The sequence below is a fragment of the Dipodomys merriami genome, unplaced genomic scaffold (genome assembly GCF_024711535.1).
Source record: "Dipodomys merriami isolate MVZ:Mamm:240054 unplaced genomic scaffold, mDipMer1.0.p SCAF_26, whole genome shotgun sequence".
Taxonomy (NCBI): Eukaryota; Metazoa; Chordata; class Mammalia; order Rodentia; family Heteromyidae; genus Dipodomys; species Dipodomys merriami.
The window spans coordinates 19304754-19332628 of record NW_027204048.1 but is presented as its reverse complement, the minus strand read 5'-3'; the positions used below and the strand labels follow the sequence as shown (position 1 = coordinate 19332628).

Sequence of the window (27875 nt, the reverse complement as noted above, 5' to 3'; positions counted from 1 at the left end):
AGAACTTTTAATGTTCTTCACATAGTCAACATGAAATACCAACACCAGATACACAACGGGGGAAAGACTGTAGAATGGCAAAACTGTCAAACTCTACATAGAAACCAGTCGGTCCAACACAGTTCAGTGTCAAGGCAAAACTGGAAAACAAGGAACAAACCCATTTCTTCCACCTACTGAAAGGAGAAGGTGTAACTTGTGGACTGTCTATGAAGTAGCTGAGAAGATGGGGGGAGGGGCATACACATCCGATGTTAGCAGAAGCTATGATGTCGATGTAAAGGGCTGTAACAAACTCGGAAGCCTCTACGTTCATCACTGAGAATGGCTTTATAAGAAACACAAAGGCTGAGACATATAAACTGGGATTTTAAAAAGACCTCACCCTATCAACATTTATGTAGCAAATCATTTTTATCTCTTTATGAGTGTAACAGTAAAAAGATCGACCCTTTTCCCTTTGTCTGGAACCCTAAAACACTCACAAATGGTCAACACCAACCTCAACCAATAGTTGGGATGCTCTCTCCCCCCACAATAGTTGGGGAGACCCACCGCTGCCTCTATGTTCAGCACCTTGAGAACCCCACCCTTCATGTGGTGAGTTTGTGTGACTCAAACTGCAGCTAACTGCACCTGGCAGAGTTTAGCTTGGGCAAGTTCAAAGACTAGATCTAGCTAGAAAAAGACGTGCCAGCAAAGACAGAACAGCCTGGAATTGGTTAAAAAAGCAACAAGAAGGCTTTTTTCTGAAATGCTTCCAGTTCAAGTTAGAATGAAGGTAGTCATTGGCTAGTGGTCCCATGAGCTGGTTATTTTGCTGTTATTCTTTGTAAAGGAGACTCTATCACAAGTACGTTCATTCAGAGAAAAACAAACCACCGCGTCAGTAGAGTTGCTGTAGCCATTCCCAAATTACTCTAAACGCTGTACGTTGGTCAAAGGCTGATTCCGCGTATTCATAGCTGATGCATCTCCAAGAAGTTTTTCATGAAGGTGGCCAGCTTCTCGACATCTTCAACCGTCACAGCGTTATACAGAGAAGCCCGGATGCCACCCACTGACCTGGAATGACCAAGAGCCAATGTGAGGAACAGCAAGCTGGAGGCGGTGGTGCGTGCCTGTAATCCGTGCACGTGAGAAGCGAGGCAGGAGGATGGTGAGTTCTAAGTTAATACGACATAACTCCCGCCATACAGTCTGGCTGGGCTGTATGGAACAACTCTTGTCTCTACACCCCTGCCCCTGCCCCCCCCCAAAAAAAAGCCTAGGCAAAGAGCCATTCGTGCCTGTAATCCTAGGCACTCAGGACTCAGGAGGCAGAACTACGCGACAACTGTGGTTCAAGATCACTCTGAGCAAAATCTCACTCAGTAAAATGAGTACAGTGGTACACGCCTGAGATGACAGCTATGCAGGAGTGGCAAGACCGTTGTTTGAGCTAGACCAGCCCTGGAAAATGCAAGCCCTAGCTGAAAAATAGCCATAGCAAAAAAAGGCTGGGCGTGTAGCTCAACTGGCAGAGCACCTGCCTAGGGAATCCTATTCAAGTCTGGGGAAGGGGAAGGGAGGGAAGGGGAAGGGGAGGAAGGCAGGCATGCAAAGCACGCACTGGACCAGGACGTAGGTTGGTGACAGAGCGCTTGCCTCACCCGAGTGAGGCCATGGGTGCTGACCTCACAGCACCGCGCCTTAGAGGAGCAGCACCATGACCACAGCGGCCACGCTCCCACCCGGAAACCCACAGGAGGCGCGCCTTATGATTCCATGCATTCAGGCAAACTCTTCACTTAGGACAAAGACAACCGTTACATGAGGCGGAGAAGAAGTCAACTGGACAGAGAGGGACAACAAGGACCTGGACCACGGGGACCTGGACGGCGGGGACCTGGACGGCGGGGACCTGGACCACGGGGACCTGGACGGCGGGAACCTGGACCACAGGGACCTGGACCACGGGGACCTGGACCACGGGGACCTGGACGGCGGGGACCTGGACCACAGGGACCTGGACCACGGGGACCTGGACCACAGGGACCTGGACCGCAGGGACCTGGACAGCGGAGACCTGGACCACAGGGACCTGGACGGCGGGGACCTGGACGGCGGGGACCTGGACCGCAGGGACCTGGACGGCGGGGACCTGGACCACGGGGACCTGGACCACAGGGACCTGGACGGCGGGAACCTGGACCACAGGGACCTGGACGGCGGGGACCTGGACCACAGGGACCTGGACGGCGGGGACCTGGACGGCGGGGACCTGGACCGCAGGGACCTGGACCACGGGGACCTGGACGGCGGGGACCTGGACCGCAGGGACCTGGACGGCGGGGACCTGGACCACAGGGACCTGGACGGCGGGGACCTGGACCACAGGGACCTGGACCGCGGGGACCTGGACAGCAGGGACCTGGACAGCAGGGACCTGGACAGCAGGGACCTGGACAGCAGGGACCTGGACCACAGGAACCTGGACCACAGGGACCTGGACGGCGGGGACCTGGACCACAGGGACCTGGACGGCGGGGACCTGGACCACGGGGACCTGGACGGCGGGGACCTGGACCACAGGGACCTGGACCACAGGGACCTGGACGGTGGGAACCTGGACGGCAGGGACCTGGACCACAGGGACCTGTACGGCGGGGACCTGGACCACAGGGACCTGGACCACAGGGACCTGGACGGTGGGAACCTGGACGGCGGGGACTATGCAGCTTGCTGCTGCTGGTCTTGGCTGTAAGCACTGTGCTACACTGGCACTGTGCTACGTGTGCTGGAAACGGGAAGACGCACCCCATGGCAACGGTGCCCGCAGGCTGGCCCGCAACCTGAGCGGGCCGCAGTGGTCCCACTCTGCATCTGGAAAAAGCTGGGAAGCCTGAGACTACAGGTAGGCTCACCTGTGCCCTTTCAAGGAGATCATGTTGAGTTCAAGTGCTTTATCCAGAAACCGCTTCTCCAACGCGTCATCTCCTTTGGCGTTGCCAATACGAAAAGGAATATTCATCTTGCTTCTACTTCGAGGCTCCACTGGACATCTGAAAAAAAACTTGTTTGTCACTGCAGATACTTTCCCAAGGGCATGGGCTGTCCTTAATAAATCTAGGGGCTTTTAACTTTTCTCCTAGATGGTAATAGGAGATTCAATTTAAAAACCAAAGAACTTCCCAGGCTATTTGCACAGGAAAGCCAGGCCAGGGAACCCTTGCACTGAGCTTGTCAGCCTTAACCATTCATCTGGATAGCAGGCGGAGCGCTAGCGTCACGCTAGAGGTAATGGTTCAGTGCCGGAGCTTGGAGGAAGCCTCCCGTGCCCAGCAGCCCTCCTCTGCCAGGCTGAAGAGACTAAGAAGCTGGCTCTCACCATGCTGTGAACGCTTAAGAGCGACCGAGACGCGTCACTGTGTATTCTTCTTCTGTCCCAAGCCACGTGGCCTTGAAGAACTTACTTAACCTCTCTCATCTACACAGTGGGAATACCGACAGAACCAACTTCAAGAGATGCTACACACTAGTCTGTGTGGCGGGGAACCTGTCATCCCAGCTGATGTGGGCAAATCTCAGTGTGACCTTGTTCAAAAGCAAAAAAGCAAGCAAGCGTCTCTAGTGTCAATACCGATAAAGAATCTGGGGGAGGCCACACTGAAGAATGTGGAAGCCTGAGCTAGCAACCAACACCAGCGCCAGGCGCCAGGCACGTGCAACTACGCCAAAGCATCGGCCTCTACCGGATCCTCAGGCGACCCAGCTGAACGAGAGGCCAGAACCCAGAAGCAGCACCCAGCCGAGCTCTGCCAGGACACAGGAAAGCGATCATTAAGTGCTGGGCACTCCGCGCCGCAGAGCTAGGTAGCTAATGGAGCTGACACCCCTCCAAACTGTCAGAGCTGGAGAAACAGCTCCGTGGGAGAACATTGACTCAGCAGGACAAAGCTCTGGATTCATCCCTAGCACCGCAAGAATAACCAGAATATCACAAAATCACAGAACACAATAAAATTAAAATAAATGCAACAAGACCTAGAACATAGTAAATGCTGCATCCATCTGTTTTTTTTTGGGGGGGGGAGGGGTGTGTGTGTGTGTGTGTGTGTGTGTGTGTGTGTGCGCGTGCACGCACCAGTCCTGGCTCGGCGCCTGTCACTGTCCTTGAGCTGCTTCTGGCTCAAGGCTAGCACTCTACCACGTGAGCCACAGCATGAGCCACCGACTCAAGGCTGCTGCTATATCCATTGTTTAACTCCAAACCCCTTGCATAAGGAACATGGAGACTATCAGAAATAAATGACCAATGTATTTCTGTCTAGGAAAGGTTAGTAGTTGGGGGAAAAGCAGACAAATGATCCTCCAGCAACAAGCAAAGGAGACAAATAGAATAAAAAGAAGTCCATCATGTAATTCTGTTCTGTCTCTTTCTTCATTCTTGCTTTTTTTCCCAGGGGGCTTGAACTCGGGGCTTGAGTGCTGTTCTGAGCTCTTTTGCTCAAGGCTAGCACTCCACCACTTTGAGCCAAAATACCACTTGCAGTTTTCTAGCAGTTAATTGAAGGGAAGAATCTCACGGACTTTCCTGCCTGAGCTGGCCTTGAACTGCAATCCTCAGATCTCAACCTTCTGAGTAACGAGGATTAAGGGCAAGAGCCGCCAGCACCAGCCCTTTCTCAATTCTGAAATTCTTATACTCCTTCAGGGAGTCACTCATATACAGCCAACAAAGGGAGAGCTAGAAGCACCCTGAGCACACACATCCCTAATTCCTGGGAGTCAGGTGCCGCCGAGTATCTGGAAGAGACTGAGCTTGAGTCCCAGCCCCTTTCTTTCACGGGCAGCAGGCTTCACGGCTGACATTGAAATTAGATGTTTAGCAGCAACCTCTCAATACCCTGCCGCCAAGAGCTCCCAGTGTGAGGGTCTAGGCATAGAAGTGCTGCATTAATACGCACACTTAAGAACAAAAAGCCAAATGCCAGTGGCTCATACCTGTAATTGTCACTATGTAGGAGTCTGAGATCTGAGGATTGTGGTTTGAAGCCAGCCTGACAGGAAAACCTGTGAGGCTCCAATCTCCAATTAAGTACAGAAAGAAGGCTGGAAATGGAGCTGTGCTCAAGTGGTAGAATGCTGAGCAAAAAAAGCTCAAGGATAAGTGCTCAAGCCTTAAACTCAAGCCCCAGGACAGACACACAGACACACAGACATACAGACACACACACACAGCTGAAGCCAGGCACCAGTGGCTCACAGATATAATTCTAACTACCCAAGAGGCTGATATCTGAGGGTTACGGTTCAAAGCCAGCCCAAGCAAAAAAAAAAAATTCCATGAGACTTTTATCTCCAATTAACCACTCAAAACACAGAAGCACACTAAGCAAAAGGAAAGAAACGTACGTGTCACCCGATGTGGAAGAAATAGTTGTCAAAGTTTATAGATTTGACAAACTTTATAGACCATGATAATGACAATTTGCCTTGTGAAGGTTAAAATGTGTTTGTGACTTTAACTAAGTTTCATTATCCCACAATACTGTGAAATCTGTGAGATTTATGTAATTACTTAATCTCAATAAAAAAAATTATTTAAAAAAACAAACAAAACAGAAGTAGAGCTGTGGTTCAAAGGGTAGAACGCTAGCCTTAAGCAAAAGAGCTCAAGGACAGTACCCAGGCCCTGAGTCCAAGCCCACAACCAAGGACAGAGAGCGAGGGGGGGAGGGAGAGCTCTGTGTGCCCATATGGCTTGTGCCCATAATCCTTAGATACTCAGGAGGCTGAGATCTGATGATGGCAGTTCAAAGCCAGCCTGGGCAGGAAAATCCATAAGAATCTTTATTTCCAATCAGCTACCAAAAATGCCAGAAATGAGATGTGGCTCACCTGGTAGACTGCCACCCTTGAGCAAAAAAGATAAGGGGTAGTACCCAGGCCCTGAGTGCAAGCCCCAAGACTGGCCCACAAAGTAAAGTAAAAGGAGGAAGAATTAAGAACCTGGACCACGTTAACCACACTCCCACCCCATAATGAACCCATCCTAGTGTGGAACTAAAAATACCACACACAAACCATCATGTCATAAAAACTAGAAAGTGAGGATTAAATCACCATGCAACAGGTATTTATACAGCACAATGACCCTGTGTCTCCACTAACAGGGGAGGAAAAAGAAAAACAATCCAAGAGCGGAAGGCTCCCAAGCGAGCAGGGGCAGCCCTGAAGGGAGTCTCAGGGCCGCTAACTGGACAGGGCTATAGGGTGTCGGCCCTGAAGGGAGTCTCAGGGCCACTAACTGGACAGGGCTATAGGGTGTCAGCCGGTGCTGGCTCACAACTCTGACAGGCTTCAGAGGGAGGATGTGTGGGCAGACAGGGCCAGAAGTAGGAGGAAAGATACCTCATACATACCACAGAGGGACAGAAGCTTCTGACTTAGCCGCTGTATTGGCCTCTGGCCAGAGATGGCTAGGAGAGGCGGGACTGGACCCATGGCAGGCCCTGTGGACAAACTCTGCGGGAACCCAGCTGAACCTTTGGCCAATGAGAGGCCATGACTTGAAGACACAGGAAATCTAACGAGGCTGCTGGAAAGCTCTTGTTAAGAACTTCCTTGGTCAAAAGAAACACAGCCAATGCAAGTGGCTCATGTCTATAATCCTAGCAACTCAGGAGGCTGAGTTCTGAGGATCACAGTTCAAAGCCAGCCCAGGCAGGAAAGGCTTATCTTCAATGAACCACCAGAAAATGGGAAGTAGAGCTGTGGTTCAAAGTGATAGAGCACTAGCACAAAAGCTCAGGAACAGTGTCCAGGTCCTGAGTTCAAGCCCCACAACTACCACCACCAACAACAAAAAGAACCAAGGCCTGTCCCAAGACACAGCACCGGGAATTTCAAGCATGGAGCACAAACTCCAGTGCCCAGTGCTTCTATGAATAACCACTGCCAGCCTTGGTTGCGTGTATCCTGCATGGATGACAGGTCTTTACTTCCTGAAAAAGGTAAGCTCCCGTCTTTTGTCAAAACACAAGCCCCACCGCTAATCCCAGCCTCTCGGGAAGGACAGGATTCTAAGCCAACCCTCATAAGAAACTCCACGAGACTCTTCTCTTGAGTTAGCCAACAAAAATGGAGCTGTGGCTCAAAGTGGTAGAGTGCCAGCTTTCAGTGGAAATGCCAAGCAAAGATGCAAGGTCTTGAGTTCAAGTCCCAGTACTGGCACCAACAAACAAACAAACAAAAAAAAAAACCAATCAACAAAAGCACAGGTCACACAATGTCTCTGGCCCAGCTTCAGAGACACACAGGTTAAGAAGTAAGAAATCTGAATTCCTAAGTCCCTCCCCAAATCCCAACCTTGGCTCAAAGGTGTTCTGAATAGTAAGCGCAGGCCGGCAGGCAGCACTGTGGGCTCATCAGCCACCGCGCCCCCGCCAGGCTTACCATGAAACTTCAGGAGGGGTCACTTTTAACTGGCTAAAGGGATATGGGAGAAACAAGAGCCAAAACTGACTGCAAGGCTGGTGTGGGTCCCAAGCTGGGTGTGGCTCAGGCCAGCACCCTTCCATACAGAAGGGATCTGCCACTTGGACATCTTTACAACAAAACAGTACACTCTATGTCCTCAACCCTGTGTGTCAGCAGCCTCCAAAGCACTTTATACAACGACAGCCACAAAGAGTTAACAATGAAAAATGCTCTTCACCCTTAGGTGTTAATCACACATTTCCACTCCATTCTCACAACCATCCCAGAAGCCAATCTGTGACCTCCGCTGTACAGATGAAAACCCAGGCTTAGGAAGTCAGACCACGTGCTCAAGGTGAGGCCTGCTTTTAAGGCCCAGAATGCTCTGCTCCCCCGGGATGGCCCGTGGGCTCAGCTCCCGCTCACCAGCGCTCAGGCTGTGAAATGAACGTGTCAACTTCCTGGGTTGTCTGGTCTCAGACTTCTCTACTGGGGATTAGTGACGGGGCTGCTGGAGGCCTAGCAACCAGCTAGAACCTGCGTAGGAAAAATGCTGCCCTCCAGAACACAAGGCGGGCGCGGGAGGGGGCAGACATCAGAAACAAAACCCAAGCAGCACAGGCAGTAAGTACGACGTCATTAAGACTAATGGAGGCCTCAGCGCCCCCTCCACAACTGCCCATCCCCCTGTGGGGGCTTTGTTAAAAAAAACAAAAGTGAAGAACTTCCTGAGAACTCAGCGGTGAACAGAGGGAGACTAACATTTGCTCCTGACTCTGGTAATGAGACTTTCTAGGCAGGCAGCCAACAGGGCGAACAGGAGTTCCCAGATAGAGGCTGATTGTGAAGAGGCGGCGGGGGAGGTCGGGGCTGCTCCTGCGTGAGGGAGGAGCTCTGGGCCTGAGGGTGACCCGATTCCCCAACCCCCACCGACTTCAGCAGATCCCCAGCCTTCTCTCTACCCTTCTTGTGTTTCAAGTTCCCCAGATTTTTCTCCAGAGGTAACCATCCCTCCATCCTGTTAATTTTGTGTCTAATTCACCTTCTGAGAAATACATGGAAGCCCACCAACAGTAAAAACCGGTCTCTCTTCTACAATAACCACCAGGTGCTTTACTTACTCTCAGGTTCTGGGTACTCTGGGGGGGAGCCATGGACGACTAGTTATTCTAGGAGCCCCGGGAGTCTAGAACAAGGCTAGCCCAGAGTGGGTGCTCAGGAGCCATTTGTTGACTGGGTGGCTGACAGGGCGGATGAACAGATGGATGGATGGATGGATGGATGGATGGATGGATGGATGGATGGATGGATGGATGGATGGACAGACGGACGGACGGGTGTAAGTGGGTGGAGAGATGAACAGAGATGACCTCAGTGCTCTCCATACCTTCCTTCCAATGCCAGCATCCACCACCCACACCAGGCAACATGCTGTCTGCTCTCCAAACACACTGTGCTTTCTTCTCTCTAGGCCTATGTGGGCTGTCCCTGCCTTCTGAGAAGTGCCCAGAAGTATTGCTGCCCTCTCATTCTTCTCACCCCAAAGGGACTTCCAAAAGCCTTCCCAATAGCAACAGCCCAGTTCAAGGCCATGTCACGTTTTTTAGCACTTGGCTCTGATCCTGGGACCAACTACTCCTAATCTTACGTGTTAAAATGGTTCCAGTAGATGTGGTGCCTCTTCACAATGGAATTTTACACAGCCATTAGAAAGAATAACAGCATGTCACCTAGGGGAAATGGATGGACCTAGAACAAATCACGCTACGTGAGGTAAGCCAAGCTCAGAGATGCAAATGGTGCATGTTTTCTCTCATATATGGAAGCTAGAACCAATATACTCTAGAACATGGTGAATTATACATCTAGACAGTCACACACAATGAGACCAAAGGGGAATACTCTGAGGAGAGGAGCACAAAGGTTCAATGCCTATGTTCATCTGAGCATATAAAATAATCTTTATCAAAATGAACTCCAGGAAATGGAAACAAGAGCTTTTTCCTTTGTTGCTGTTTTTGCTTTCTTTTTGTCTTGTTTGTTCTTGTTTGTTCACAGGGAGGCATAGAAAGGGAGGGACAAAGGTGAACAAAGGCAGCAGCAATACTCACGAGACGCCATGCTGAAAACAAACTACACAATTTATGGGTGGGGATGGGAGGGAAAAACGGAGAGCAAGGGAAGGGGTGAACTGTCCAAAAAGGTACGTAGGTAACTGCAGCCCCTCTGTACATACCTTTATAATAACAATTAGAAAATGAACGGTCCCAAAGGGTAAACAAAGGAGGAGGCTGCAATGCTTGGTAAGAAATGTACGCATTATCCTGCCCATGTAATTGTAACTCCTCTGTACAGTATGTTCACAAATAAAATTAAATTAAATTAAAAAAAAAAAAAAAAAGAACGGTCCCAACAAGCAACGGTGGGGTTTCCACGACTCCTCTCAGCGTGGCATCGGGGCCAGGGTGAAAACTTCCTTCAACCACCGTCCCCACCCCCCAGCTGGCACGTCCCTCCACTGCACGGCACAGACAGGAATGTGCAGTGAGCCCCCTTCCCCCAGCTGGCATGTGGAGAGGAAGCCAAAGGCCAGGGCTTCGAGCCAGGGCCATTCCCTCAGGGCCTGGGGCTGCAGCCACTGCAGGCCAGGCACGCACCGAAGCAGGCAAAGTGCTGGCAGCAGCTGCTGGCGGTCCAAGGAGCACACCCCCGTGAGGGAGCCAGAGGCATGCTTCTATTAGAAGACTGGCCTTAAAAATTCCAAGTTAGGAGCAAGGCTTCATTTTCTTCTATTCTCTACGGTGCATGGGATTCTCAAAGGGAACCCAATTCCCTTCATTGCTGTTGGGCAGATATGTCTACCATAACAGAGTAGACCTCCAAGTATACTGAACACTCAGAATGAAGAGTCCTGGCTTAGTAACTGAGAACACACGTATGTGTGTAATAATATTGTGTATATAATGTGTATATATATATATGGAAATAATAATATATATGGAAATAATAATGTGTATATATATATATATATATACGGAAAAAATTCTATTTGCAGACATAATTACCGAAAGGATCCTGGGCCGTCCTGGGGTGTGGGGAGCCTCTAAATCAAATGATCTGTCCTTGTAAGAGACAGAAAACCAGACAGAGCTGGAAGGAGGTTATGACAACAGTCAGAAAACTGCCACCAGCCAGGACTACCTAGGGATACCAGAAGCTGAACAGGCAAGAAATGGCTTCTTCCTTGGGGTCCTTGGAGGGGACAAGCCCTAGGGATACCTTGATTCTCAACTTCCGGCCCCCAGAAGGGTAACAATTCCTGTTGCTCTAAGCTGCCAAGTTTGAGTTACTCTATTACAGCAGCCCTAGGAAATTAACGCACGATACGTACATTCTCTATATGGATCTTGGGCAAGTCAAGACACGTTCACTAATCATTCTGTCCTATAAACATTGAACCAGCCATCAGCTCTCCCATAAGCAACTCCATTCAGAGTATCGGGTCGGAATGAGAAGCAATAAACTCTTTTGTAAAGGAAAGGGGCCAGAGGTGGGTGCTTATACCCAAAGAGGCCGTAGATAAATAAAGTCAACAATTCCCAGCCCAGGTTCTTTTACCCTAATGACAAGCAAACATCTCTAATCCTGGGAGAAAATGAATTCTTCCCAGGGAATTTGTTTGGGGTTAGAAATGTCACTACCCTTTCTCCCCCTCCCAGACATGGGTCCTAAAACCTGGACTTCCTGAGATGGGGGAAGGGCAGAACTCAGTGCCATCACCCCCGCCACCGGGTACAGGACCACCAGCACTCACAACAGTGCCCTAGGGAAAGGACGACAGGTCTCCATTCACAAGAGGCAAAATGTGAGCTAGAAAGCCAGGGACTTACACGTAGAAGCCTTGAGAGTTGTCGATGATCTCGTAGATCATTTGAGATTTGATGGCGCTCAGCTTCTCCATGGCGGCCGCCCCGCCGTTGTTCTTAATCCACTCCAGGACCACGCCCATGACATAGATGCTGAAAGGGGTTACAAGAAAAATCCAGCTGAGTTCACAGCCAACTGCTCCAGCTGCCTCCAGACAGGACTTGAAGACATGGTTAGAAGCAGGTGAGATAAAAGCCTGTAAACAAGAAGGGCAGGAAACAGGGCCCCATCAACATGATTCTGTCTTCCTTTGCTCGTCACTGTTTTGGCAAACAGGTCTCACCAGGCCATGCTGGCCTCCGATTGGCAATCCTCCTGCCTCAGCCTGCCAGTGCTGGGATTACAGGTATGTCACTACACCCAGCTGGGTCATCCCAGTTCTAGGCCCACCAGGGCCCGTGGAAAAGAGGACTAATGAGGACCCTTCAATGCATGCTACAGTTGTCCCTCTAAACCCCGCGCAAACATGACACACACATGTAGCACCCTTCCCTACCCTGAGGCAGAATTATCCGTCCCCTCACTCTTGGCTTCCTGAACCCCCTTACCCATTCTATCATGTGTTCCTTTATTTTATTCTTCTGTGTACTTATAGCTCTGGAAGGCGAGAAGCTCCCATTGTTCACCTTGTCCATCCCACGGTCCACGCTCAGTACCTTCCATGGCCTAACGGTGGAGGCAGGCTGGTTGTGATGGTGGCCCCCATCACCCCATTATGGCAGGAAGTATAAAACAGGAGGATCACTGTGCAGGACAGGCCAGGCAAAAAGCAAGAGCACATCTCAGAACTAACCAGAGCAGACGCGCACTGGGTTCATGCTTCTAATCCTAACTACTCGGAAGACTGAGAGCTAAAGATTTCAACCAGCACAGATAAATCTGAGACTCTTATCCAATTAACAGCAAAAAGCCAAAACTGGAGCCTAAGGCCCTGAGTTCATGATCCAGAATTCTCACACACACACACACACACACACACACACACACACACACACACACACACACACACACACACGTAGTGAGCTTTCTGACAGTCACTCTGGTCTGTTTCTGAGGATAATACCTGAGAGCCAGCCGAAGTGGGAGATAAAGTCAGGATTCAGGTCGCACGTCTAGCCCACTGCTATTGGGGGCAGTCAACAAGCATCACAATCAGAGAGGCCAAGCCAGCCACTCCGGGAGCACAGAGCACACTTGCAGCAAAATATACATGAGTGAGTTCTAGAAATGCTGCTGCCTGCCCTCGTTCCAAAACAACACTCTGTAGTGTCCCGTTCAACCCCAAACTGTTCCTCCACTACACCCACAAACCACACACCAGCCGTGCGCGCCACAGATCCAAGCAGAGCTGCGCTCACCCTCGCCCACTTGCATCACGGGATCGGAGCGGGCAGAATCGGCAGAAAGCATGCCCACTGTCGCGGGCTGCCCTCCGAGCGAGCAGTGGCTAGAGCTGAAGGATGCAGGCTGCCCTTCAGGGAAAAGATGACCCTGGAGTGGAAGCTCCTGAGCCTTACTAGCCAGCTGGACAGGGGTCCGGCACTGACCTCCGGACTCCGTGGCTCCACTCACAGAAGCCCTGGGGTTGGCAATCCCTACTCCTTTATGCTCCACTTCCTCCTGCCGAAATCTTACAAGGCCGGGAGTCTCGAAGGCTCATGCCTACTTTCTCCATTCCTGCCACCATCCACGCATCACCATTCACTGAGTCACAGCTTCACTTCTAAAAGAGCCAACTGCAAACACACGGCTGTATCATCTAAGCCTGCCTCTTCAGTTTTGAAAGCAGTGAGTCTGATTCTGCAAAATACCATACAGCATTACAAGAACAGCTAAGGGAGGAATTTGCACCAGGGCATATTGCTGGGTGGAAGGAAAAAAAAAAAGAATTCATGCAGTCTGAATTGTTCAGCTCACATTCCATTTCCATGATTAAATATGACTGCGTTCACTCACTGTCTGCAGGTTCAGCATCCATAAAACCTGGTACCAGCTGTGAGTTGGTGGCTCACAATTGTCATCCTAGCTACTCAGGAGGCTGAGATCTGAGGATCATGGTTCAAAGCCACCCCAGTCAGGAAACTCCATGAGACATCTCCACTGAACCACTAGAAAACCGGAAATGGCACTGTGGCTCAAGCAGTAGAGTGCTCGCCTTGAGCCTGAAGAGCTGAGGGCCAGCACCCAGGCCCAGAGTTCAAGCCCCACAACTGACAAAAAAAAAAAAAATACGTAGTACCAAAACCACTTGGACGAAATTAGGGAAAAGAGTCTATAATGAACATGGACATACTTGTTCTTGCTCCTGCTCCTTATGCAATAGAGTAAGAACCATTACATGGTTTATATTCCCCTAGATGTCATTAAGTAATCTTGACATGACTGGAGCATATCCTGGGCATCTCTAATTACTATGCTGTATTATATAAGGGAGTTGACGGAGAATTCTGGTAGCCATGGGGATGGCTAGATTCGCAGATGTCCAGGAAGGGTCTTTTGAGAATCCACAGCAAGCAGCTACACTAGTTGCCCTGGTTACTTTGCTTCCTTCAATTTTTTTTCTTTCCCTGAGCCAGACCTGGGGCTTGAACTTAGGGTCTGTTCCTGAGTTGTTGGGTGTTTTTTTTTGCTCAAGGTCAGAGCTCTACCTCTTGAGCCACAGCTCCACTTCTGGCATTTTAGTGCATAGAGATAGGAGTCTCACACTTTCTTGCCCAAGCTGATTTTGACTCGTGATGCTCAGATCTCAGCTGCCGAGTAGCCGGGATGACAGGCGCGAGCCACTGCGCCCAGCTTCACTTGGAAACTTTGGCTAAGACTATGTTACTTTTATAAACTTTCTCAAGCAATACAAATGATTGCATACGTAAGGGCTTAGAAAAGCACCCTGGACAGCAGCCAGGACATCTTCCTGGCTGATCAGAAGCTTCTGGCTGGAGGCTGATGAACTGCTTTCTGGGAAGCAGGTGTCAGTCACAGAGCCGAGCACAGAGGACAGCTGGTCTCCCCACACCCCCCTCCCCCCGGCACTCCTTGTGTGTACACTCAGGCTTCACTCCTCCCACGCTGGAGAAGGCAGCCGGCCAGGCACTAAGCCTTCTGCACAAGCCCGAGAGGGGCGGGGTTTGCACCATCTCCCCCCAGTCCAGTAAGAACAGCAGACTGGGCAGTACATCCTTCGCCTCTAATTCTTATTGAACTAAAAGTAACAAGCACAAGTGTGTAACCTTTCTTCATATTGCAGCTACAACAAATTCATGATCAGGGCTTCAGTCAGATGTAAATGGGGAAAATGGGTTGAAGTCAGGGCTTGGGCGCTATCCCTGAGCCTCTTTGTGCTCAAAGCTAGAGCTCTACCACTTGAGCCATAGCACCACTTCACACACACACACGTTTGGGGGCTATCAGGGGTGTTTAGGCATCTTTATCTCTACCCACTAACTGGCCCAGGGTGCTCTACCACAGGGCTGAAGAGAGTCGCACTGCGACCCTTTATTCCAACCCAGTTCACTTCTCAGGGCAACAGAGCAGCTATTTGTGGCGCGGCTGATCCGGCACAGTTAAACAAGGACGCAAGGAAGGGCCCTAGGCCTTCCAGCTCTCACCACGCCAAACAAAAAAATACAAGAATTAAAAGAACACCTGACTGCAGCTTTCCAGACACCAAACCGAACAGAAGAGAAAAAGAACACCACAGCATCTCTTCAGAGAGGGGCTTCCCCTGCTCGGTGTGCAGGACACAGGCAGGGCTCTGGTTCCTGCGGGCCTTACAGTCCAGCGCAGAGGAGGGACAGGACTTTGTTCACCTGCCCGTGAGACAGGTTTCACCGAACCACTGTCAAACCCTGCTGAGCTCAAAAGACTTCATGCAGGCACCAGCCTGTATCACTCAGAACTCTGTCGGTCTGGGTGCGAGAAGCATCAGAGCAAATGAGCACCAGGATCCCCGTCCCTGGGAAAGACGGGGCACAAAATCAGGACAAAATCAGGCATCACGAGGGCTGCACAAAACCCAGAGGAAACGTCCATCACCCTTCTAACCTTGAAAACGATTTTTCTCCTTCCTTCCTTTCTTCCTTTTTTCTGCCAGAACTAGGGCTTGAACTCAGAACCTCAGGCTCTTGTTTAACTTTTTCACTCAAGGCTGGCATGCTACCACTGAGCCACATCTTCACTTCCAGCATCTGGTGGTTAATTACAGATAAGTGTCTCATGGATTTTTCTGCTTGGGCTGGCTTTGAACCTAGATCCTCAATCAGCCTCCTGGGTAGCTATGATTATAGTTATGAGCTACTAGTGCCTACCAGCCCTTTGTTTCTTAAATGGTGTGGGAGACATTTACACACACACACACACACACACACACACACACACACACACACACACACACACACACACACACACACACACACACACACACACACACACACACACACACACACACACACAGAGCTAGGGATCAACCCACATTCTCTACTGGTGAACTACATCCCCGACCCTGAACTATTTGTTTGAAAAGCAGCACACAGGACCTCATCTACAGAGAGCTCATCTACAGAGAGCCTTGGGTTAATGGTTGAACGGCCAGGTCACGGATTACCAGGATCAAACAAAAAATAATACAAGGCAACAAGAATTGAGCAGACTGTGGACATGGGGTCAAGCAAAGAGGTGAGCCGCGCAGCGGATGCTACCGGGCCGCTGGAAGCTGCTGGGGGCCTTCCACCCAGAAGGGAAATCCGCTACTTCCCAGGGTTACCTGAAGCACGGAGGCGTGTTGTACAGTGAGCTGTTACCAGCCTGCACTTTGTACTCCAGGACCGAGGGGCACTCTTTGAGGGAGAACCCCAGCAGGTCATCCCGGATGATCACCACCGTGACCCCGGCCGAGCCAACGTTCTTCTGAGCACCAGCAAAAATCACACCAAACTTTAAGAAGAAAGAAAGACATGCAACTTTAGAATCACTTGTAGTCATTCATGAGCAGTGGAAGGCAAGTTCTCAACCGCTTTCCCAGGCACGGTGTTCCGTGGAGAAGAGGCCCACCTCCTACGCTTCTCTAGGATCCTGGAACCGCAAGCCACGCCCAGCAATGGAAAGGCCTGATACATGTCCATGGCGCACCTCATTCTACATCCAAACCAACCTGTAAAATGGCCCCTCTAGGCTGTGGGTGTAGCTCAGTGGTGCAGCATCTGCTTAGCACATGCAAGGTCTTGGATTTGGTCCCCAGCACCACAAAGTAAGTAAAACAGAAACACTAGGCGTGGGGGTACACCCCTCAGGAGGCCGAGGCAGGAGATCTCCACTTCAAAGACACGCTATTATACACAGTGACGCCCTATCTCAAAAACCAAGAACAAACTCACAAAATGAGGCTTCCAGATATTCTTGGCAACCAAGGCCAAACCTACAGAAGCTAACAGAAAGCCTATTGTACAATTTATGCCATTTTTAATATCTCTAACTATCTTTTGTCATTGGAAAGGTGATGTAGAGGGGCCACGGTTCCGTGAGTCAGGTGAAGGGTGCGTCTCTGTTCCTCTGGGGACAGTGTCACTCCTTCCCTTGCTCTCCCCCAGGTTTCCCACCTACAAGGTGTATGATTCACTTTGAACACAGTGTCTCCAGGCCACTGCGGCATTTGTTCACCCGTTGTCCCTCCATTTCTGGGCCTATCTTTAACTCTCCAGTGATAAAAGGTTGTAATGACTTTGGTCATCGCTATGGATCCCTGGAGATCACTTCCCCTGAGGACTGGGAGGGGGAGGCAATCACATCTACAAGGCAGGTCCAAAGCCTGTTCCCTGGCTTTGCCTGGGCTTCAGGGACTCTGCCAGCCCCCCACTCCCTTGGCCTGTCCTGTATTGGTACACCAATACCCCTTGGATAAACCGAGTCCCTGGTACCCCCCCACACCCAGCCCTCTTTGATACAGCACCTTGGAAACATCCACTGGTTTGGACAGGAAGTTAGAAGACATGTCGCAGACCAGCACTGCCCCCTTGACGTCAGGGATGAAGTCGAATTCCACGCCGTGCACCGTCTCGTTGGCGCAGAAATAGACATAGGACGCGTCGGGGTTAAGGTTCCAGGTAGTCGGGTCGGGAATTTCTATCACAAGAAATCAAGATGGAGACACTGAAATTCAGAACTGATGCTGCTGGTCAGGGAAAGGTGAGCCCAGACACCTCACACTGACAGACCCATCGCCATCGCTACCCGCAGCCCAGCACCGGGGCAGTCACCCACTTAGAATGGGGGGCATCAAAGATGACATGCAGGATACAGATGGGGTCTTCCCCTGTGACCCAGCATCCATCTATCCCACGTGTGTCTTCTGTCTAGAAACATCTTCCCGGGCCCCCAGCTCTCTCCCTCACTCAGCCCGTGTGGTTCCAATGGAGCCAGAGGCAGGATGTGACTCCAGCACAGACAGGGCCCGATTCAGACTGGGGGACGGGGCAGAAGGTTGCTGGGAACATTCTGGCAAAGGTCTTAGAACTTGAGAGACGAAAGGTCAGGGGAGCAGCTGCAGCCAGAGAGACCGCCTGCCTTCCTAACCATGAAGCCACAGCGGAGGAAAAACAGAGACTCGAACCCGGCTTCTCTGGTGGAAGCCCCGGGCTTTTCTGCTAAATGAGCCAGCCTCGGGGTACTCTTCCCACAGAAGCAAGCCAGCACCACCCCATCTAGAGGGGAGAGCTCACAGACGTGCAGGCCAGGGTGACCTCCATCAGCACTCACCACTCAGCTCGGCCCCCCCAAGACTTACTCGTGTAACTCCCAAGTTTGGGGTGGACGATATTCACAGTCCCAAACTTCTTGGCCTCCTCAGCGGCCTTGGCCGACCAGGCTCCGGTCACCACGTAGTCGGCACACCGTCCGGCTTTCAGGCCGATCAGGTTTAAGGGGACAGCACTGAACTGGCCAGACCCGCCTCCCTGCACAAAGATCACCTTGTAGTTGTCGGGAACGGCTCTGGGCAGAAGCACAGGGAACAATAAATACACAAGTGCATGCAGTGAAGATGCTCCTCGTCGTGGTTTGCCGTAGATCTAGCACCAGAAACACAGAAGAGTCCCCATCCCGCTCTGTCTTCCTGGGACAGCCCTGGCGGGGGAGGAGGGGGCTACCACTCCTGTGAACAGAAGCACTTCCTCCTGTGGCAGGCAACACCCTGCCGCTGCTGTAAGGAATCATCCTTTTGCTGCTCGGTCACAGAATTCAACTGTAGCCAATCCCAAGTGCTGGAGATGAGCACCTGACCCAAGCTGGCCAATGGGGTTCAGTTCTGCGACCTTGGCTCCAAGGCCTCTTCTGAAGGGTTTTTTCTATTCCTGTAGGAGCTCATCCTATAAAACCTGTTGGCTGTGTGGCAAACCTTTTGTGTGTGAGTGTTCTGGGATTTGAGCACAAGGCACTGGGCTTGCTAAGAAAGCATGCTTCTAATTGAGCCCATCTCTAGCCCCCCCACTTTTTTTTTTTCGGTCCGGTCGTGGGGCCTGAACTCTGGGCCTGGGCACTTGTTCCTCAGCTCTTCAGCTCAAGGCTGGCGCTCTACCACTTGAGCCGCAGCGCCACTTCCAGTTTTGTTTTGTTTTCCCTTTTTTGCTTATGTGGTGCTGAGGAATCGAACCCAGGGCCTCATGCATGTAAGGCAAGCGCTCTACCACTGACACCTTCCCAGCCCCTCTAGCCCTTTTAAATGGTATTTAGTTATGTTTCAGGTAGGCTATCACCCATAATCCAACCTCATCCACGATCCTACACATTCCTGCATATGGCCTCCTACACAGCTGGAACCGCAGATATGTACCACCACACTTCGCTTACTGAGGTAAAAGTCTTGATAACTTTTGACCAAGATGCTCTTGAATCTCACTCCTCCAGAGTAGCTGGACTTAACAGACATGAGCCACTACACTAAGATCTAAGAAAGCAGAATGGACTGGGACAATTCCGCACAGACATATAAATAAAATAATTAAGGAAGGGCAGAGCAAGGTGGTAACGTGTTGGGAATTAAGTTTTTGTGAAGATATCTTGCTCTGAACTGTGCCTGGCCTATGCCGGGTGCTCAGAAAAACAGCAAAGCATCCTGGCAGGACTTACAGGATTCCCACCGTGAGATTCTTAGCAGCCGAAAGGACCAGAGGGCAAGGCTATGATCTTTCATTCAGATGCTAGGCCCTTCAAGTCCTGGGACTTGAACTCCCTGGCCTGGGTGCTGTCCCTGAGTTCTTTTGCTCAAGGCTAGCATTCTACCACTTAAACCACAGCTCCACTTCTGGCGTTTTTTCTGGTTAACTTGACATAAAAGTCTCACAGGCTTTCCTGCCTGTGATTCTCAGCCTTCTGAGTAACTATGATTACAGGTGTGAGCCACTGGCACCTGCCTGAACTTCTTCATCTCTACCCTCAACCAATGACTAACAGATGACAGAAGGCCATATTTAAGCCCCCAGAGTTAGATAAGAACTCCCCTGCCACGTCACGGAGAGAGCCACCTTCTACACACAATGGCTCAGCACCTGTAGGAATACAACTTATAATGAAAACGACAACACACAAATGCAGGCCGGGACCCAAGTCTAAGAGTTTCTGTACTAACAGTGAATTTGGGAGAGGCTCCAAGAGATGGTTTTTAATTATAGAATATTCTGGACAAACAGGAGAGCAAACAAGGTAACAAACATTCAGATTTATGGTGCACTGGACCAAAGTAATAGAATTTTTTTTTTTAAACTTACAACAATTCCCGCACAAGATTCTCTGTGTTGTTAATGATTTTAGCGAAATCTGATGACCTGTGGCTCATTTCTGTACAAAGAAAGAAACAAATTTTTTAAAGTTTAGTCCAATACCAAACATCTACACAATTTACAAAGCTATAACATAAAAAAAAATGTCAATTTTTTTGGGCCCACCCTGGCTTGGTGTAAGGGTCAGTCAAACTGATTCTCAGATTATGAACGCTTTAGTCTTACAGTCACTACAGAATGAGCTTTCAAGTATCACATTCAATTAACAAGCCACTTTGTAACTCATTATCAAGTTCTCATCACTCCTCACAAGATATCTTTCTCACAAACCTGAATCCAAGCACAAATGCGGACTCGGGGACAGAGCACCCAACTCCACATTATGATTTCAATTCACGGAAATCTAAGTATAGGCGAGACATGGTAGCATACACCTACAATCCCAGCACCCAGGAGGGTGAGGCAGCAAGATCTGTAGGTTAAGGACAGCCTGGATCCGCTCTGACCCCCCCCCAAAAGAGCCAGGTGCCTGTAACCCTAGCTACTCAGGAGGATCTGAGGATCACGGTTCAAAGCCAACCCAGGCAGATAAGCCCCCATGAGACTCGTATCTCCAATTAACCACTCAAAAGCCGAAAGTGGCACTGTGGCTTAAGTGGTAGAGCACTTGCCTTGAGCACAAAGAGGCTCAGTAACAGCACCCCGGCCCTGGAGTTCTAGCCCAACAACCTACGAGGAGAGGGTGGGGGGGGTGAGGGGGGGAGGGGGAGGGGGAGAGGAGGAGAGGGCGGGGGGTGAGGGGGGAGGGGGAGGGGGAGAGGAGGAGAGGGGGGAGGGGGAGGGGAGGGAGAGGGAGAGGGAGAGGGAGAGGGAGAGGGAGAGGGAGAGGGAGAGGGAGAGGGAGAGGGAGAGGGAGAGGGAGAGGGAGAGGGAGAGGGAGAGGGAGAGGGCCGGTGCCAGTGGCTCATGCCTGTAATCCTAACTGCTCAGGAGGTTGGTATCTAAGGATTGTTGTTCAAAGCCAACCTGAACAGGAAAGTCCATGAGACTCTTACCTCCAATTAACCACCAGAAAACCAGAAGTGGTGCTGTGGCTCAAAGTGGTAGAACCCTAGCCTTGAGTGAAAGAGCTCAGAGAGACCACCCTGGATTAAAGCCCCACAACAGATGGACGGAAGGCAGGAAGGCAGGAAGGCAGGGAGGCAGGGAGGGAGGGAGGGAGAGAGGGAGGGAGGGAGAAAGGGAGGGAGGGAGGGAGGGAGGGAGGGAGGGAGGGAGGGAGGGAGGGAGGGAGGGAGGGAGGGAGGGGAATGGAGGGAAGAGGATGGATGGGGAGGGAAGGAAAAAGAAATCTAAGTATATGCCCCCAAACCTTCAAAAACAGAAGTTAATACAAATGAGCAATATAACTATCCCTACAGTCCCATGATACCACGCAACCTTTGCAACTTTCAAGAAAAGAAGCAAATAGGCTGGACACTGGTAGCTCATATCTTAATTCTAGCTACTCAGGAGGCTGAGATCTGAGGATCACAGTTCAAAGCCAGCCAGGCAGGAAAGTCTGTGAGACTTTCCTCCAATTGACCAGCAGAAAACTGGAAGTGGAGGAGTGGCTCAGTGGAAGAGCACTAGCCTTGACTGAAAGAGCTGAGGGACAGTGCTCGGGCCCTGAGTTCAAACCCCACAACAATTTTTTTTAAGAATTGTAAGAAGAGGGGCTGGGAAGACGGCTCAGTGGTAGAGCGCTTGCCTTGCATGCCTGAGGCCCTGGGTTCGATTCCTCAGCACCACATAAGCAAAAAGAAAAAAGCCGGAAGTGGCGCTGTGGCTCAAGTGGTAGAGCGCTAGCCTTGAGCTGAAGAGCTGAGGGACAGCGCCCAGGCCCAGAGTTCAGGCCCCACGACCGGACCCAAAAAAAAAAAAAAAAAAGAATTGTAAGAAGAAAGTGAACTTCAGAATGCATAGGTTCTGTTCCTCAACAATAAACGGTTATTAATGTGCAAGGGCTTCATAGAAGCTTATTGTATATTTTAACCTTTAGTTAAGATACTTTTTTCTTTTTTTTTTTTATTAGTCACAGAGCTTGAACTCAGGGCCTGGGAGCTGTCCCTGGACTTTTTTTTGCTCAAGGCTAGTGCTCTACCACTTTGAGCTCAGCCACTTCCAATTTTCTGGTGGTTAATTGGAGTCTCATAGACTTTCCTGCCCACCCAGTCCTCAGATCTCAGCCTCCTTACTGTGTAACCAGGATTACAGGCATAAGTCACCAGCACCCTGCATTAGTTAAATTTCTATATAAGCATAATAAAAACTAGCAGTTACACTGATGCTGGTGGCTCACACTTGGAACACTGAAATCTGAGGATGGTGGTTCAAATCCACCCTGGGCAAGAGCCTCTGAGACTCTTATCTCCAGCTAACAGGCAAAAAGCTGGAAATGGAGCTATGACTCAAGTGGTAGAACACACCTTTGAGCAAAAAAGCTAAGGAACAACACCCAGGTCCTGAGTTTAAGCCCCACTACTAACATGCACGCATGCACACGCACCCGCGCACACACACACCTATCAGATGTGAAGCAATACATGCCTAATGGCATTATGATACAAACGTGTAGTATCTTCTGCTCTCAGAAGAAACAATCATGAAATCCTCTGCAGTCAGGTGTAGTTTGTACGGCCCTCTGAAGGCAGAGGTAAGGAGATTCTGAGTTTGAGGGTAGCTTTGGCTGAATAATAAAGCTTCACAAAAACAAAAACCAGAAAAAAGTTTCTTGCAAACATGTAACTGAAGTTACTAAAGATTAAAAATGTTTCTACAAAGTCCAACAGGAAGACCCTGTAGAAATTCTAGACTGGATGCATTTAAATTAGTTGACTTTGAAACCAGGACATTCAAGAATCAAAAGCAAATCTTACCAAGGACGCTAATGCCAACTCCTTTGTAGTCTAATAATTCTTTCTGTATCTCTAACAACACCTAAAAAAAGAAAAGAAAGAAGTTGGCTTCAACGCACTGTGCACAGGTTTCTCTTTAAACACTGGAGGTTGGCAAGGACTGGGGGGAGGGAAGTCCCAAATACAGTCCCCACCCCAGCCAGCCCCCTTCCCCTTCCCACAAAACTCCTTCCCCTTCACCAAGACAACCAACACAAAAGCTGAGCCTGAACTTAGACAACATAACTTAGACTTGTTCCAAAGGCGTGAATTTGCTGATTCCCTAGAAAATGTCTCCTCCACAAATCTCATTGTAAACTTGCTTAAAGCTAAAAGTACAGGATGCGTAGACTTCCTAGTTCAGTGAACAACAAAAAACCAACAGGCTCCTGTTATACAGGAAAATCAACTTTCTGGTCTTTTTTGGTCGAAAGTGCTAGATCTCAACAGGTGGAGAGAGGAGAAGGGAAAACCTGCTGAGTTAATATGCATCCCAAGTCAGGGCTAGTGCCAGTAATCCCAGCACGCAGGCAGATGAGACAGGAAGATCACAGTTTGAGGCCAGCCTGGACTACATAAGTAAACTCTGTCTCAAAAAATGTGCGAAAGATTAATGCCAGAGCCTGGGGCTCTATGTGCAGCTGAATAATATAACATTTGCTCAGCATGCAAGAAACTCTGGGCTTAATAACACTACTAAAGAAATTAAATTTAAAAAAGCTAGACACCAATGCCTCACACCTATAATCCTAGCTACTCAGGAGGCTAAGATCTGAGGTGCATGGTTCAAAGCCAGCCTGGACAGGAAAGTCCAGGAGACTCTTACCAGAAAACAGGAAGTGGAGCTGTGTCTTAAAGTGGTAGAGCACTAGCCTTGAGCAAAAAAGCTCAGAGACAGTGCCCAGGCCCAGCGTTCAAACTCATGACAAAAAAAGGGGGAAGGAGGAGGAAGAAAGGAAGGGGCAAAAGAATGAAAAGCAAGAAATCAAGAAATCAAGAAAGATCCCAGGATGCTTAAATAACACTGGCATCATGTTAATAGAGTCTGACAGGTTCCCGAAGGCTCATTACATAACTCTTTCTACCTTTGTGAATTCAGAATTTCCACAATTAAAAAAAAAAAAGAAAGAAAGAAAATCTCTAAGCCAGCAACATTTGGCTCAAGCCTCTAATCTTAGCTACTCAGGAGGCTGAGATCTAAGGATCAAGCCAGCCCAGGCAGGAAACTCCATGAGACGAAAGAAAGAAAGAAAGAAAGAAAGAAAGAAAGAAAGAAAGAAAGAAAGAAAGAAAGAAAGAAAGAAAGAAAGAAAGAAAGAAAGAAAGAAAGAAAGAGAAAGGAAGGAAGGAAGGGAGGGAGGGAGGGAGGGAGGGAGGGAGGGAGGGAGGGAGGGACTGCTTTGGCGACTGAGCTTAAAAACATGTCACTGTTAGTTGAACTGCTGGCTGCTGTCAGCACTGGCTGATCTTCCGTGGCGCAGGTTGTGCAGGCGGTGAGCCGTGTTGAGGAATCCCATAAATATATGCAAGTGTCACACACCAATCAAAAATTTAAAAAGAAAAGTAAGCATTGGTGCGCACTGGTAAATCTGTTCTTGTGGTCAAAGAAACTGTGATAGAATCTTTTTTTTCTTTCTTTCTTCCAGGCAGACAGGAAGGAAGGGGAGGGAACTGAGTACTAAACCCAGGGCCTGGAATTGCAAATGCCAGGCAGGCGCTCCACTGCCAAGCTAAGCCCCAGTCCCACACAGCATCCAAACCGCTTTTAGGACTGCATTTTTTTCATACAGACAACATTCCTTGAAAAGCACCTAAAAATTTCTAACTAAAAACACTGTAGTTTTTAAAAAAAGATTTCTAGCTAAAAACCACAGCCCCTTTAATAATCCAGTGGGTTTCGTGTTGTTTTGTTTGGAGGAGTGGATTTTTCTTTACCCCAAACTACAGAAAGCAACTGCTTTTGTGGGCCACAAGTAATCTGCCTAACAAAACAGAACAGACTGGAGGAGACTAGAATACAAAACAGTGCATGCCATCCAGAATTAAACTAAAGCTGCATTTCCTCAGGATTCTGTAAGACGCATTTCCCACTGGAGTTGACCGTCAAGAAAAAACTTTGTGAAAGTCTCCCTAAGTCTTTGGGATTCAACCAAGTCAGATACCTAAAAAGCAGCAACACCCATCCACCCCCCTACTCCCCCAGCCAGCTTCCTTCACAAGGCACCAAAGGCAAACAAAAAAAACCTCCCACAGAGAAAAATACTATACTTGTATTATTGGTGTCAGCTATCATCATAATCCACTACAGTGAGGAGGGAAGGGGCGTTGCAGGAACAGCTCCCATGGTGGTAGCAAAACAAGCCCTGTCCTCTGCTCCTGGAGGCCTGGCCCTAAAAGGTGAGCAGTCCCTTCCCTCTCCAGGGTCAAGAGCCCTGTTCCCCGCGCCCCCCCCCCCCCCCCCCCCCCCCCCGTCGCCGTCCCCCACTCCTCATCCTCCCCGCAGGCGGTGTCCCGGGGAGATCTCCCCTGCAGGACAATAGACAGTTGTACAGCTCTTGGCTCAGCCCTGGGTCTTCTCTGCTGGTAGCAGCAGCTGCTCGGCGGCCCCTGGGACCCCAGAAGCGGCCCAGGTCCCCTGGCAGGTGGAGGGGGTCTGGGGGAGCTGGGTGTAGAGGAGGGGAGGAGCAGGGCATGTGCTCGCTCTGTGTGTGGCCCAGAGAAGAACCTTATCTTCGTCCCAGAACCAACTGGAAGAGAACTTGGCCTCCGCCGGGCGCCGATAATTCTATTATCACTGGCTACTCTCCCGATCACAGTTCAAACCCAGCCTGGGCCGCCAGAGGGAACGTCAAGTCTGGAGAACTCTCATCTCCAACTCACCACCCAAAAGGCCGGGGTGGAGCTGCGGCTCAAGGGGGCAGAGTGCCCACCCCGAGTGGGGGGGGAGGGCACAGTGCTGAGGCCTGAGTGGGGGAGGGGTGGGCACAGTGCTGAGGCCTGAGTGGGGGAGGGGGTGGGCACAGTGCTGAGGCCTGAGTGGGGGGGAGGGTGGGCACAGTGCTGAGGCCTGAGTGGGGGAGGGGGTGGGCACAGTGCTGAGGCCTGAGTGGGGGGGAGGGGGTGGGCACAGTGCTGAGGCCTGAGTGGGGGGAGGGGGGCACAGTGCTGAGGCCTGAGTGGGGGAGGGGGTGGGCACAGTGCTGAGGCCTGAGTGGGGGGGAGGGGGTGGGCACAGTGCTGAGGCCTGAGTGGGGGGAGGGGGGCACAGTGCTGAGGCCTGAGTGGGGGGAGGGGGGCACAGTGCTGAGGCCTGAGTGGGGGGAGGGGGGCACAGTGCTCAGGCCTGAGTGGGGGGAGGGGGGCACAGTGCTCAGGCCTGGGCTTAAGCTCCACCCCTTCCGCCCTCCTCCCTCGCCCCCAAAAGCAGCAAACTTGGCTTTGGGACCGAGGCCTTCACAGTGCGGGTCCCCGCCAGCCTAGGGGGGGCGGGCGACCCGGCAGAGCTTCCCAGTGTGGACTGCGGGCCAGCGGCGTCCCAGACCCGCTGGGGTGCGGACCCCGGGGGCCTCCCGCGGCAGCGCCCCCAGCCGGACTCACGAGGGCGCCTCCCCCCGCAGCCCCGCCGCCCCGGCCCGCGCCCCCCGCACGCGCGCCCCGCCGCCCGGCCCCCCGCACGCGCGCCCCGGCCCGCGCCCCCCGCAGCCCCGCCGCCCCGGCCCGCGCCCCCCGCACGCGCGCCCCGCCGCCCCGGCCCGCGCCCCCCGCACGCGCGCCCCGCCGCCCCGGCCCGCGCCCCCCGCACGCGCGCCCCGCCGCCCCGGCCCGCGCCCCCCGCACGCGCGCCCCGCCGCCCCGGCCCGCGCCCCCCGCACGCGCGCCCCGCCGCCCCGGCCCGCGCCCCGCCGCCCCGGCCCGCGCCCCGCCGCCCCGGCCCGCGCCCCCCGCACGCGCGCCCCGCCGCCCCGGCCCGCGCCCCCCGCACGCGCGCCCCGCCGCCCCGGCCCGCGCCCCCCGCACGCGCGCCCCGCAGCCCCGCCGCCGGGCTCCCTTCTCCGGCCGGGGTCCCGGCAGCCCAGCCGAGCGGGATGCGAGCCCGCCGTGCCCCGTGCCCGTGCCCGTGCCGCCGCCGGGCCCCGGGGACTCACCGAGCGCGGAAGCTTGGCGGGCCCCGGCCCGAAGTTGACCACCTGCTTCAGGACGTCCATGGCGGCGCGGCGCGGCGCGGACGCGGACAGCCGGCGAGGGAGGACGGGCGCGTGGCGGCCCGCGTCCCCCGCGGCGGAGCGAGGCCCGGCCGGCTCCGCCCCCGCCCCGCCCCTCCCAGCGCCCAGCCGGCGCCCTATTGGCCCACCCCGCGGGCCCGGCGGTGATTGGGTGTCATCACGGGGCTCGCTTTCCCCATTGGTCGTGTTCACGGGGCTCGCTTCCCCATTGGTCGTGCTCACGAGGTGCCGGGAGCAGTCGCGGCTCCCGAGGCTCTGGGTTCAGCCCGCCTTTTCCCTCCACGCAAGGCACGCGGGCGGTTGCACCAGACGCTCGTCCCGCGTGGCTGAGCGCCCGGCGGGGATCGTGGGCCGCAGGGAGAGGCCGCTGGGGCCCCAGTGAAAGGGTCCGGTTCCCCCACACCACCCCGGCCTCAGAGCCCCCTGTGTCGTATGACAACGTGCGCATCAGTGACTTTCCCATCCATCAGCCTCTCCAGCCAGCGGCGATGTGCGCGTGCGTGTGCGTGTGTGTGTGCGCGTGTGAGATCTCCAGAACGAGCAGTCGTTCGTGCATTCAT

The 27875-nt window shown here is 51.9% G+C and overlaps 1 protein-coding gene across 1 annotated transcript; it reads right to left on the bottom strand.

The window, feature by feature from the left end:
• On the bottom strand, nucleotides 1-27362 carry Psat1 (phosphoserine aminotransferase 1). The gene is made up of 9 exons (XM_070035795.1): nucleotides 27238-27362; nucleotides 23075-23135; nucleotides 20145-20214; nucleotides 18167-18372; nucleotides 17333-17505; nucleotides 16151-16320; nucleotides 11355-11483; nucleotides 2907-3044; nucleotides 1-1065 (listed from the first exon to the last, which is right to left on the bottom strand). Exons 1-9 carry the CDS (start codon nucleotides 27295-27297, stop codon nucleotides 960-962), a joined length of 1113 nt encoding a protein of 370 aa, XP_069891896.1. The 5' UTR covers nucleotides 27298-27362; the 3' UTR covers nucleotides 1-959.
• Between the last annotated feature and the right edge of the window lie 513 nt (nucleotides 27363-27875).

What these genes read in the sequence shown, in the direction of transcription:
- Psat1 (XM_070035795.1), bottom strand. Translation starts at nt 27,297, where the DNA reads ATGGACGTCCTGAAGCAGGTGGTCAACTTCGGGCCGGGGCCCGCCAAG. An exon ending in AATCTTGTGCGGGAATTGTT is followed by an intron (nt 18,373 to 20,144) that starts GTAAGTTTAAAA and finishes GCTTCTGCCCAG; the next exon opens with AGCCGTTCCCGACAACTACA. An exon ending in AACCAGTGGATGTTTCCAAG is followed by an intron (nt 16,321 to 17,332) that starts GTGCTGTATCAA and finishes TTCTTCTTAAAG; the next exon opens with TTTGGTGTGATTTTTGCTGG.